Below are 13920 nucleotides of genomic sequence, written 5' to 3' on the forward strand. Positions count from 1 at the left end.
ACGGCGATAAGAGAAGTTGGGAAGGAAAAGATCGGCACAAAGTAGGTAACTTCAAAGAAACCATGAGTTACAGAAGAAATAATTCAAATGATGGATGAAATGAGGAAGTAAAAATATGTTCCGGGAGACTCAGGAATACAGAAATACAAGTCACTGAGGAATGAAATAAATAGGAACTGCACAGAAGCTAAGACAAAATGGCTGCATGAAAAATGTGAAGACATCGAAGAAGAAATGATTGTCGCTAGGACAGACTCAGCATACAGGAAAGTCAAAACAACCTTCAGTGACATTAAAAGTAAGGGTGATAACATTACTAGCGCAACGGGAATTCCACTGGTAAATACAGACAATGGAGCGGATAGGTGGAAATAATACACTGAACCCCTCTATGAGGGGAAAGATTTGACTGGCGTGATAGAAGGGACAGGGGACCCTGTATTAGAATCAGAATTTAGAAGAGCTTTGGAGATAAAATAAAGGAGAAGGGATAGATAACTTTCCATCAGAACGTCTAAAATCGTTAGGGGGAGTTGCAACAAAACGGCAATTCGCGTTGGTGTGTAGAATGTATAACTCTGGTGACATACGATCTGACGTTCGGTAAAAAAAACATCATCCACACAATTCCGATGACGGCAAGGGCTGTCAAGTGCGAGAAATATCGCACAATCAGCTTAACAGCTCATGCATTCAAGTTGCTGATGAGAATAATATACAGAAGAATGGAAAAGAAAATTGAGAATGTCCTTGATGACGATCAGTTAGGCTTTAGGAAAGGTAAAAGCGCAAGAGAGACAATTCTGACGTTGCGGTTAATAATGGGAGCAAGACTAAAGAAAAATCAAGACACGTTCATAGGATTTGTCGATCCGGATAAAGTGTTCGACAATGTAAACTGGTGCAAGATATTCGAAATTTAAAAAAAAAAGTTGGGGCAAGCTACAGGGGGAGACGGGTCATACACAATATGTATAACAGACAAGAGGGAATAATAAAAGTGGACGACCAGGAACGAAGTGCTATAAGGGTGTAAGAGAGGGATGTAGTCTTTCGCGCCTACTGTTCGATCTGTATATCGAGGAAGCAATGATAGAAATAAAAGTAAGGTTCAGTAGTGGAATTAAAATTCGAGGTGAAATGATATCAATGATAAGATTCGCTGATGACATTGTTATCCTGAGTGAAAGTGAAGAAGAATTACATGATCTGCAAAACGGAATGAACTATCTAATGAGTACAGGGTATGGATTGAGAGTAAATCGAAGAAAGACAATGGTATTGAGAAGTAGTAGAAATGAGAACAGCGAGAAACTTAATATCAGAATCGACGTTCACGAAATAGATGAAGTTAAGGAATTCTGCTGCTTAGGCAGTAAAATAACGAGTGACGGACGAATCAAGGAGGACATCAGAAGCAGACTAGCAATGGAAAAAAGGGAATTCCTGGCCAAGAGAAATCTACCAATATCAAATATTGGCCTCAATTTGAGGAAGAAATTTCTGAGAATGAGCGTCTGGAGTATAGCAATGTATGGCAGTGAAACAAGGACTGTGGGAAAACTGGAACAGAATCGAAGCATTATTGAATAAATGTTGAAAATTAGGTGTACTAATAAGGTAAGGAATAAGGAGATTCTGTGCAGAATCGAAGCATTGTTGAAGAGATGTTGAAAATTAGGTGTACTGATACGGTAAGGAATGAGGAGATTCTGTGCACAATCGGAGAGGAAAGGAATAAGTGGAAAACACTGATAGGGAGAACGGACAGGATAATAGGACATATGTTAAGACATGAAGGAATGACTTCCATGGTACTACAGGGAGCTGTAGAAGGCAAAAACTGTAGAGGAAGAGAGGCTGGAATACATCCAGCAAATAATAGAGGACGTAGATTGCAAGTGCTACTCTGGATGAAAAGGTTAGCACAGGAGAGGAATTCGTGGCGGGCCGCATCGAACCAGTCAGAAGAGTGATGACGCAAAAAAAGTAGCAAATGAAAAATCGTATTAAACTATTTTAAATTCACTGGAGTGTAGAGGTGTCTCTGCACCTCGGCTATCGTTTTCAGCGCGAGTAGTTTAATCAATACGTTCTGCTATTTTACCTGAAGTAATCTGCTTACGGGAAAATCTCAGCATTTTTCCTGTACATCCTAACAGCAGTGGGTGTTCTGTTGCGAACGCTACGTTACGTACCTCCCCTTTCTTTTTCCTGGCCTTTATCCCGTATATTCACTCGGTCGGCATGTTAATTACTGGATTTGACAACGTTAGCGTTAGTGGGTGGCGGAAAAGTGCGAATGTCTTTCTGTATGTTTGCGAATCGTGTAAGCGAGTAAGGACGCGAGTACCACTCCGTAATTCACCTAACAGGATGTGGGAAGTCGCCTAGAATCCACGTCCAACTTGTAGTTAACCCGCTGGGGGATTTGATCCGCTGCCGGTTCGCGTCCCAGAATTCCAGAAGCAACGTGTTAACTCGCGCGGCGACCAGGGTGATTCTACACGATTCCTCAAACTGTAATTTTCATTTATGTTGGTGCATTACGTTAGTCCTGCAACCTACAAGCATTTCTCTGACGTGTTCATTCTGCTCAACACAAAACCCGTATAAGCCCTGGGGACACGTCTGTTTTTATTAGCGCAGAGAGACTACAAATTTTAACATAATATTGCGGATACAGCTCTGCAATCGTTCCAACACACAAGTAAACGCAGTTATTTGTTGCGTGAAATTTTGGGCTCAATGCTGGATACCTGTAAGTTGACACGATCGCACGAGTATATTTCGGCGCTCTCTGTGTCTTATGAGACGAATACGCATCGCACTGGAACACAGTTTGGAGGCGTTCGGATACAGCTTGCAAGTTATCGATATCTGAGGTGATACGGGCTCGGTGAAGACTGCTACAGACATGTAAACGGCAGAGCAAGGAAGACGATGAGTCGTTCAAGCCGACAGCTTACCAGCCATATATTGCAAATGTTTCCACGATAATAGTGTATTAATAAAACAAAGTTAAAGCGATCCTTCCACCGACATAAAATCCTCGGCGCTTCTGAGACTGGTCAAAAAACTTAGAGCTGTATATTGCAGGTGTTTATAGGATTCTATGAGAGTGCGTGAAGTCTTATATAGGGCTAACGACGTGAACTGTTCAAGGGCGCATCGTAAAACACCAACGAGATACTGGCCTCCTCTAATGCAGCAAATCTGCAATCGCCGAAATCTGTACTTCTTCTGACCATTACATTGTAAGAGGTCCATGATTAAGGAATTTATTGCTAGCGCACTCCAGCAGATGTAATTTCGATGGATTGCCCCTGCTGCCTGCGATATGTAAGCTATAAGAGAATCTCAGACCAGAGAGCAGTGTTGCATGCAGTAAGAGCAGTGTCTGTAGCAGTAGGAGTAAGTAGTTGCTAGCAGTCTGGTGTATCGTGTTGGCTGGGTCGGTCGTGGGGAGCGATGGCGGAGCCTGAGCGTTGTAGTATAAGGTAAAAGCAGCCTGGCGCATATGTAATATTTTTATATCAAGTCCCATGTAAATGTTTAAAAAAAATCTCTTAATAATAATATTTTTCATAAAAAGTAGCTTTTGACTCATTCATTTAAATTTAAAGAATTTACTAATTTCTCCAATCCTAGGTCATCCCGATTATTGAAAATTAAAAATTAGTTGTTTCTTTTTATACATGACGAATCAAACGGCCAGCATTGCACTGAGCTGCGCCAGAAAAATTTCTTATATGAGCAGATATATACGCGTTATCGGGCAACCTAATTGAGGTAAGATTTTTCAATTTATTCAGTATGGTCTTTCAGGGCCATGACGCAACACTGCTGACGTCCAAAATTTACCAGTTTAAATTCACAGTCAATTATTGAAAGGTTATAAGTGACTCACATTTTTATTATTCTTAGATTACGGAATAATAAATTGTTGGAAGGTTACATTGAATGTGAATGAAATAAATAATTATATATATTTTTACTGTTGGGAGGTTATTATATAATTTTTCTGTTGCAAGGTTACACTAAATGTCTGTGCTATACATATTTTCACTGTTGGGTAGTTACGCTAAATGTGAATATTATTTATATTATTTTTACTTTTGGCAGGTTACACTTGTCGACAACCGGGCAGGATCGTATTTATGTGAATTTCTGAGAAGTAGTCAGTTATATATCTGCTCTTATTTACTTAATGTTAAATGGAGTTTGCATCTGGCGCGACGCATTTACTAACTTGTCACTCTTCCTTTCACAGATCATCGGAAATTTATTGCTCTCTGTTGTAATTGTATTTGTTCCACTTCTGCTTTGTCTTTGTTTGATTTGGTGCTTAACTTTGGGTTGTGAAAACGCCGCGAAAAACTGCTAACAGTAGATCGTGATGTGCAATGAGTGAAAAAGCCGACTCGAATTATTTGAGCGATAATACTAGCGACACTCAGTGGAATAGTGATAATCCTCTAATTACAGAGAATCAGTGCGTGCCGATCACCAGTAATGATTTTATTCCAAATGATGAACAAACAAATTCAATTATGTCCACAGTAAATTTAACAATTGATGACGCGGCACGTTCCGTTACAATGAACGCTGTCCAGTTTGACGCACATGACTGGCAAAATTTACACAGTGAGGAGACAAATGTTCTAACGAAGGCGAACAATGTACTCAAAATATGTCAGATTTAGATTCCGGTGTAGTGACCAACAGTGCACATCCCATAGGCAAACCTTTTCAAGAATCAGAGAATGACCAAATGGTTACACAAAACGTGACAAATGCAGATACACCATCACACAGCACAGAGAATAGAGTAGGTAGTATTGGCATGGATCAAGTTATGGCATTATTGCTACAACTTAATGAATCGAACAAACAACTCAATAAAAATCTCAAACAGTCGAAGAAAGAACACGCTGACAATTTCAAACGACTTAATGAATCGAACAAACAACTTAATGAAAATTTCAAACAGTCGATTGAAAACCACGACAGGTCGTTCAAACAAATAAATGAAAAACTTGACACCTCTATTGAACAGCTTAACGAACAGATTATATCCGTTGCGGAGCAATGTAATGAAACTAAAAAACAATTACTTGAGGAAATTAAGGCCTGTGCTAGGAATATTAGTGAAGAGATACGCATTACACATGCGGCCACAACGAAATTACTTAGAGATGAAATTAGCGTAATCGCTAAACAATGTTCTGAAAACGCGACATAGTTACGCGACGAATTTAAATTGATGTCAGCAGAACTTTCGCGCACACTGGATGCGAATGTCGACAAGAAATTTGAACAACAAAACAGGCAAGTTGACGAACGTTTTAATCACCACCTACAAAACAGTGAAACGCGTTACCATAAATTCATACAGGAGCAGAACAAAGTAAATAAATAAGTCATGGACACTATTACTGCACAGAGACAGGAAGATAAGCGAAAGTTGTTTACCAAAGCACACACATACGCAGACAACAACATTGCTACAGTATCAAATGAAACCAAAAAGTTGAACACCGAATTGCATGATGAAATCTCCGATCTTAAAACAAAAGCAGACACACACACACACACAGTAGACTTTCAGGCAATGACCAGCAGACTTGAACAATTGGAATTAATACAGGATCCCGATGCCATTAAAACAGACGTTAAGAAATTGAACAAAAGCACACGTTAAACCCAAAATCAAATTAACGTTTGTGACGCCAAAAATTGACGTTCAGGTATAAGCACTGACTGAAAAAATAGATGAATTGGCCAGTTGTATTGATGGTATCGGAAATAACAATGACACCAAATCAGACGATATGTCACATGAAGATGGCCATAAAACTATGCTCCGAAATATCGCAGCAGACGTCACATGAAGATGGCCATAAAACTATGCTCCGAAATATCGCAGCAGGTAGTTACAGACAACAGGCAGTTCGCTCGAAGCCCCACGGAACGATCTATAAGGCGGGAATGTTTTAAATTTCACAGCTATTATGCGTTGATGATCAGAATCTTACGGAATTAGGTCTGGAGCCCCTCTAATACACAAGTTTAACATGGTTATGGGTCAGAGCTTTGGTTCCCTGTGATGAGAATGTTTCAGTCTATTTCGATGAGATGTTTTGCTTACGATATGTATAAAGCCGTTCACATTCACCAGCTACTATGTGACAATTAAGTCATTTAGTTATGAGGGAGTGAAATCCATGATATCGTATTCAGAAAGGAAATAAAATTATACTGAAAGCGAATATCAGCTTGAGATCACTTACATTAGCAAGACTTGCAAACTGCATATTTCGATTACATACTCCTACATAATACTCACGTTTATACCCTTCAGCATCTGCACGTCTTCCTTATACTTGTGGTAAGAATCGCAAGCGACATCCCCTGTGCTGTTTAGGCCGAGTAGCGGATGGTTATGGTAAAAATGGTCCTGGATGCTTTCTCCTTTACCTACAAAGACATAAAAATTGTACTTCTGGACAAATTCATAACGTAGCTGCACTGATAAGCCAAATCATTATGAGCACTTTCCGTTGATAAATTAAACGCCACTTGGTGGCGTTGTGGACACGTGATCCAGAGAGGCATGTATGCAAGCGGAGGAGAGGACAGTTGGGAATCGTTCTGGAGACGATACAGAGAGCAAATCTGAAAACCGATTGACGTACACGGTGTGTTCCAGGTCGAAATGCCGTCTCGTTTCGAATTGGGAATCCTTGAAGTTTCAACAACAGCTGTGTAGAAGGCCAAAGTAATAACACTGTTGGAGCCGGAATCCTGGCTGCGAATGTAACAGCACGTGTCCGACACTTGTCGAAGAATGGTGGTCGAGCATCAAGGCAGTATCGTGTTGTGTATTAACTTAGAATTTGTAAATTTGTGGTAAGATCTTATGGGTCGAAACTGCTTAGGTCATCGGTCCCCAAGCTTGCACACTTCTTAATCTAACTTAAACTAACAACACACGCCCATGCCCGAGGGAGGACTCAAACCCCCGACGGGGAAAGCCGCGTGGACCGTGACAAGACGCCCCTGACCGGGCGGCTATCCCGACAAATCAGCCAGTGGAACGTCTGAGATGATGAAGTGTGTTCATGGTAGTGACAGTTTAAGTCGCTGAAATGTTTTTCGGAGATGTGCTGTAAATCGTGACGGTAAGGAGGACATCAAGGACGCGCCTCGAGTATCAAAGCCGCGAACAAGTCGCACGAACGAAAATGTCCAAAAAAAATTGCCGAGATAATTGCATCTGCACTCGTCGATGAGCTGTCAACAATATCGAAAACTATTGTGGTCGGAATTTTGATCGAGGATTTGCGCTGTCAGGGCTGCACGCACTTCCGGGCATTGAAAAACGTGGCAGCGTCGAACACTGCAAAGCTCTGTTACACAGTGATGGTAACTGGAGACGAACCTTGTGCAAAGTAGCAGAGTACAGCGTGGTCAATATCATAGAATCCGAAACCAAAGAATCTCCACTTGCAGAAGATTTGTGTCATGACAACGCTAAAACTTTCCTTCGAAAGTAAAGGACTCATTCAGAAGGTCCTTACACCAGAAGGGATAACCGTAATCCTGAGTACTATTTCAGCGGCATCCATCATTTGTGGACGAGAATTAGTGGAATTCGATCCAAATATCGAGAGGCAGGTTCTTGCTCGCTCGCCCACGACGACGCACCAGCCCACAAAGCGAAGATCGTGCACTAGTTTTGGCTAGCAGCGGATTGGAGTCCTGAAACGATCACCGTATTCGCCGTATTTGGCCCGAGCTCACTTCTGGTTGTTTCACGAGATTGAAGTTAGAAATGAAAGGACAGCGTTACTTACTAATCTGTGCTGCAGCACTATGGTCGAGAAGGCGTAAAAAAGTAGCTGACAGCTGCACTGGGGTGGACGCTGCGGCTTCAAGGGCCTACGTCAACCAATCACGTAACGCGATTCTGTAAACGTGACGACGACTCCCTGGGACACCGTGCACAAGCGACTTACACAAAGCGCAGATCGTTTTATTCCGGCACTTGGTGACGAGCATCTCGGAAACGCTGAAACTTGGCTGCTGTCTATTATTGCGCGTATCTACTATGGAAAGTGATAGCGCCGTGAAACCGCTAGTGGACAAAATGGTTGGTGTCCTAGACACGGAGGTCGACTCTAGAAAGCGGGTTAGTTGGCGATCTGTGGCAAGTCTGACGACAGAGTACAATGTTAGTGCAAGAATAAGTGTTGCAAGAGACGTCCGCTATGTATTCCCATTGGCTTTGGGTATATGGAAACGTGGAACCTGGTCACGTGATTCGTTTTTCTTGATGCACCAGGTTGCAGATTCCGCCTGCAAAAAGCTACTCAAAACATGCTCAGTGCCATAGGTTCAGACCTATGGGAGCAGTATTATGGTATGGGAAACATACACCTGGGCTTCAACTGCACCTGAGGTATTAATCGAAGGCGTCGTGGCAGTTGTGGAGGACGTGAACATTACTGTGGAGCACCTGCATCCCTACACGCTTGGTGTCTTCCCCAACAGTGATGCCAACTTTCAGAAGGATAACTGTCCTTGTACAAGGCCAAAGTAGCGTTACATTGGTTTGAGAAGCGTGATAGCGAACTCACGTTGAAGACATGTCCACAAAATTCACCTAATGTGAACCCAGTGGAATACATCCGGGACGCTACCGGGCTCTAGTTAACTCCCCACAAACCGCTTGTCCGTTAGCCAGCCTGGGTAGCCGAGCGGTTCTAGGCTCTACAGTCTAGAACCGCACGACCGCTACGGTCGCAGGTTCGAACCCTGCCTCGGGCATGGATGTGTGTGATGTCATTAGGTTAGTTAGGTTTAAGTAGTTCTAAGTTCTAGGGGACTGATGACCTCATAGTGCTCAGAGCAATTTGAACCACTTTTCCGTTATTTATCGGGTTTCCGTGATCTGTGCGCTGATCTGGTGCTAAGTACCTTTGTAAACCTACTACGAACTTGTCGAATCTATGAGACGCAGAATCGCTACTGTATTGCGTTCCGAATGTGGGTCAACACGCTTCCAAGCAGGTGGCCATAATGTTTTGGACCGTCAATGCATTTCACGGTAGCATAAAATAAACTGACGAGGAGAGCAGACAAATGCTAGAACCCGATTTCCCGGACACTTTGCACATTGGAAGAGGACATCAAATAAGCGAACACCTGTCTCAGCTTATCCCTATATTCGACCATTTATGAGAAAACAACTGTCTAAATTTTCATTTTAATTTGAGTGCCTTTTGGCATTGGATTAGCTCAACCCAATAGGTGGCGCAGTGGTTAGCCATACACCTTCTCACGTTTTGCGTCCCGTGTTCGAAACCGAGTTATTGTTTTAATTTATTTTACTTTACATTATTTTACTTTCATTTATCTACTGGTTTTTGTAGGAGGTTGCCACACGAATTCTTCCGATCAAGTTAGGTGAGATGAGAGAGCTATATTAACTGTAAAATTGCAACTGAAATTCACAACAAGCGTCATACATTTTTATACAACATATGTATGTGTGGTATTTTGAGGGGTTACAGTCTTCTTAAATTCTCATATTGTTATAATAGTCGTTAATTCTTATATTGTATTGTTATGTTTATTCTCCACGGAGATTTGGTGCTTTCCCTTACATGATACTGAAAACATTAGAAACATGGATATTGCAGACACCCCAACCATCGCGCTTAGGCAGGAGTGTCACAGCGACAGTTCTTCCTATGAAACTATCACGGAAAAGGAACATCGTTAACATAATTACTGAAGATTTCAAGAGCTGGCAATAATTTCACGACGAGCCACGCGTAATGGATCATTTTTCCAAAACCTGACGCTTGCCCTGAGTATGTTTCAAGATATACTACAGGCATTTTACCGAAAACAATTTCAAAAAGTTTTTCCGTTCATATATTAATTCATTCACCAGATATAACATTAGCAGACGAATAACGACAACGTTATTCCAGTATACACTGGAAAACATTCATGTAGTAATTTCCACAGACGTGGGGAGAAATATGAAAAATAAAAATAATACAAGGGTTTCGAATACGGGACGCAAAAGTGACAGCCCGCAACTATAGCCACTGTACCACCACTTTAGATGAACTGTTAATTCACAAAGAGGCATACGAAGTACTTCGAAAACTTTGACCGTCGGTTTTCTCGGTGAAGATAGAATACTTATGCATAAGCCTCTGCTAGATATGTTCGCTTATTTTGACTCGTCTTCCACGAAGTTTCTGGGAAATCGGGTTATTGCACTTGTCGTGTTCTCCTCGTGAGCAGTGTTACTGGCGTAAATATTAAGCCTAAGATCTCCTACAGATCTCGAATACAAAGACTAGTTCTGTTATTTCCAGCTGACTCACCATCCTCGTTCCAGGCCCCTTCTATCTGATAGGCAGCCGTGGCGGCGCCCAACAAGAAACTGTCTGGGAATCTGTTAGTGGCGGCCTGTGCTGAACCAGTGGCCAACACGGCCGAGAGAACGACCACCAGACTCAACATTGTTCCACACCAGTGACCGTGTCAGTAACAGTTATAATATATACCTCGCCTGAGTCTTAATTTAATAAACATGTTACGCAACAATACTCCACGTGATGTTATCTATTATCATCGAATGTCTCATAAGAGTAAAGTCATTAACGAGATAAGCTACAAACAAGTACGTAGATAGGCCGCAGTTACAAGAGAGAAGTGGGTGTTATCAGTGGAGATGGTGTATATTGGCAGGAAGTCGTTCATATGGAGCACCGCTTTCCTGCTTAATGTTTCAGAAGTATTGATGGCTCAAGTCGTGCTAATGACTCATCAGATAATGCTTATAAGCCGTCTCCTTTGTATGAGAGCTTTGATACGGCAGCGTTCGACGGTTGCTACCAGACTGTTGGCAGTTTAATTGATTTTCCATAAGATACGGCTGATGCTGAACACGCGGTGTTCTTGTATCGCGATATATCAGTATCTGTGGAGCCATCTAGAGATAAGCAATTATCTCCGAATTCTGTCTTATATTCGTAGGCATTTACAACCTCCGTGCCGTTAGACTAATTGTTCGCAATCTCTTTCCCCCTTGTCCTAAAGCGAGGTGAGTACGGATCGATAAAGTGAATTTAAATGTGTCATACGAGGGTACCGACTGCAAATAATGATTTATTGTTGCAACATACTTCTCCTTTACAAACTAATTCACACTATCCTACATTCCACTGGATTTATCAACTAGTCATTGGCTGATTTCTTTGCAGTATTGAGTATCCTCCTGTAGATCCTTTTGTAGTAGTGCAAAAAATCCTTTAGGAATTTACAAGTTTGAGCATATTTTCTAATTCCTTTAGTAATTCATTTATTTTCAGTGGCTGTTCCAATAGGAATGTTTCTTCAAATTTAAGTTTAAAGTCAGACATGAAATTGGAGAATTCCCTATTCACTTCAGTTTCTGTATCCTTCCCTACTTTCATGTGTTAACTGTAGGGAAAATACTTGCAAAGCTGATGGAGAGTAGGCTCTTTTATATACACACAGTTTGGATTCCTTTTTCTACACAAGCTTTTACTTTTACAAAATGATATAGATGGTCTGACAGTCCCAGATTTTTAACAAGTACATCACAGTTTTCTCTGCCGACATCTCTAGCTACATTGGCAATGGTAGATGATGAATGAGTGGCTATACTTGTTGCACAGCTGATTAGTGATGACATTCCAAAACTATGCAGGATATTCAGAAATGTGTTAGTGGCGCCAATTTAATTAAACCTTGGACCATTTCGCGTGAATAAGCACGATTTAAGAAAACTTTCTTATCATCCGGAGACGAATTATTTGAAAGCTGAAGTCTCGCGGCCGACCCTTACAACCGTTTACTACGACAGCACACTAACGACACATCCGACAGACTACCACTGCATGCTGTGCAGAACACAGAGCAAGCAACGCCATTGTTGAGGCCGGGCATGCCGCGGCACTTATTCTCTCACAGCTTGCAGCGCTATTCCCTGCAAGTCTTGTAGGCACAAATGAATAATACGATAACTGAGACAATAGCAGCTTTGGAAACTGGAGTACGTATCAGAGCCTCTAATCCGCAGAGGGGTGATATTTTCCCCTTATTCTTATTTCATCCTCCTCGCACTATAACGGTGGAGGGTGGTCTGCAACCGGTACAAATTCCGTTCTTCAGCCAAGAGTTTTACAGAATATGAATTGAGACAAAATATTTATGAATGCTAACTTTAAAACATTTTTAAAAAATCTTGTAAAGAAAAGACTGTATCATGCTATTTGCACAAAATATAGCTGTTTTCTTCATTTAAAAATATAGAAAAGAAATAAAAGTCTGACAGATAAAAACAGAAGCTTGAAATTTTGAACATGGCTGACATTTCACTTTCACCTGATTTCGACGCCTACTGTTGGCGCCTTCATCAGAAAATGCTCACAGTTATACGTAGTAACAGACGAACATATTTTAGGGGAAAATGCTCTTGTCACACAAAATACTTAATAAGAAAATATTTTTTGTGAAGTATTTTGCATGACGAGAGCGTTTCGCTCGTAAATCTGTTCAACTGTTACTACGTGTAACTGTCTGGATTTTCTGATGAAGATACACTCCTGGAAATTGAAACAACAACACCGTGAATTCATTGTCCCAGGACGGGAAACTTTATTGACACATTCCTGGGGTCAGATACATCACATGATAACACTGACAGAACCACAGGCACATAGACACAGGCAACAGAGCATGCACAATGTCGGCACTAGTACAGTGTATAGCCACCTTTCGCAGCAATGCAGGCTGCTATTCTCCCATGGAGACGATCGTAGAGATGCTGGATGTAGTCCTGTAGAACGGCTTGCCATGCCATTTCCACCTGGCGCCTCAGTTGGACCAGCGTTCGTGCTGGACGTGCAGACCGCGTGAGACGACGCTTCATCCAGTCCCAAACATGCTCAATGGGGGACAGATCCGGAGATCTTGCTGGCCAGGGTAGTTGACTTACACCTTCTAGAGCACGTTGGGTGGCACGGGATACATGCGGACGTGCATTGTCCTGTTGGAACAGCAAGTTCCCTTGCCGGTCTAGGAATGGTAGAACGATGGGTTCGATGACGGTTTGGATGTAGCGTGCACTATTCAGTGTCCCCTCGACGATCACCAGAGGTGTACGGCCAGTGTAGGAGATCGCTCCCCACACCATGATGGCGGGTGTTGGCCCTGTGTTCCTCGGTCTATGCAGTCCTGATTGTGGCGCTCACCTGCACGGCGCCAAACACGCATACGACCATCATTGGCACCAAGGCAGAAGCGACTCTCATCGCTGAAGACGACACGTCTCCATTCGTCCCTCCAGTCACGCCTGTCGCGACACCACTGGAGGCGGGCTGCACGATGTTGGGGCGTGAGCGGAAGACGGCCTAACGGTGTGCGGGACCGTAGCCCAGCTTCATGGAGACGGTTGCGAATGGTCCTCGCCGATACCCCAGGAGCAACAGTGTCCCTAATTTGCTGGGAAGTGGCGGTGCGGTCCCCTACGGCACTGCGTAGGATCCTACGGTCTTGGCGTGCATCCGTGCGTCGCTGCGGTCCGGTCCCAGGTCGACGGGCACGTGCACCTTCCGCCGACCACTGGCGACAACATCGATGTACTGTGGAGACGTCACGCCCCACGTGTTGAGCAATTCGGCGGTACGTCCACCCGGCCTCCCACATGCCCACTATACGCCGTCGCTCAAAGTCCGTCAACTGCACATACGGTTCACGTCCACGCTGTCGCGGCATGCTACCAGTGTTAAAGACTGCGATGGAGCTCCGTATGCTACGGCAAACTGGCTGACACTGACGGCGGCGGTGCACAAATGCTGCGCAGCT

At 42.8% G+C, this 13920-nt stretch overlaps 1 protein-coding gene across 2 annotated transcripts in view; it reads right to left on the reverse strand.

The window, feature by feature from the left end:
- The window catches only part of LOC126281534 (myrosinase 1-like), a 71372-nt gene extending 60796 nt beyond the window's left edge, over nucleotides 1-10576 (reverse strand). Inside the window, exons 1-2 of one of the 2 annotated variants that reach the window (XM_049980582.1) lie at nucleotides 10410-10576; nucleotides 6350-6480 (exon numbers count right to left, since the gene is read on the reverse strand). In XM_049980582.1, coding sequence (XP_049836539.1) covers nucleotides 6350-6480; nucleotides 10410-10548 — 270 coding nt within the window. In that variant the 5' untranslated portion in view covers nucleotides 10549-10576. The remainder of the gene's footprint in view (nucleotides 1-6349; nucleotides 6481-10409) is intronic. The other variant, XM_049980583.1, reaches the window with a different exon arrangement.
- Between the last annotated feature and the right edge of the window lie 3344 nt (nucleotides 10577-13920).

The sequence above is a fragment of the Schistocerca gregaria genome, chromosome 7, assembly GCF_023897955.1.
Source record: "Schistocerca gregaria isolate iqSchGreg1 chromosome 7, iqSchGreg1.2, whole genome shotgun sequence".
NCBI lineage: Eukaryota > Metazoa > Arthropoda > Insecta > Orthoptera > Acrididae > Schistocerca > Schistocerca gregaria.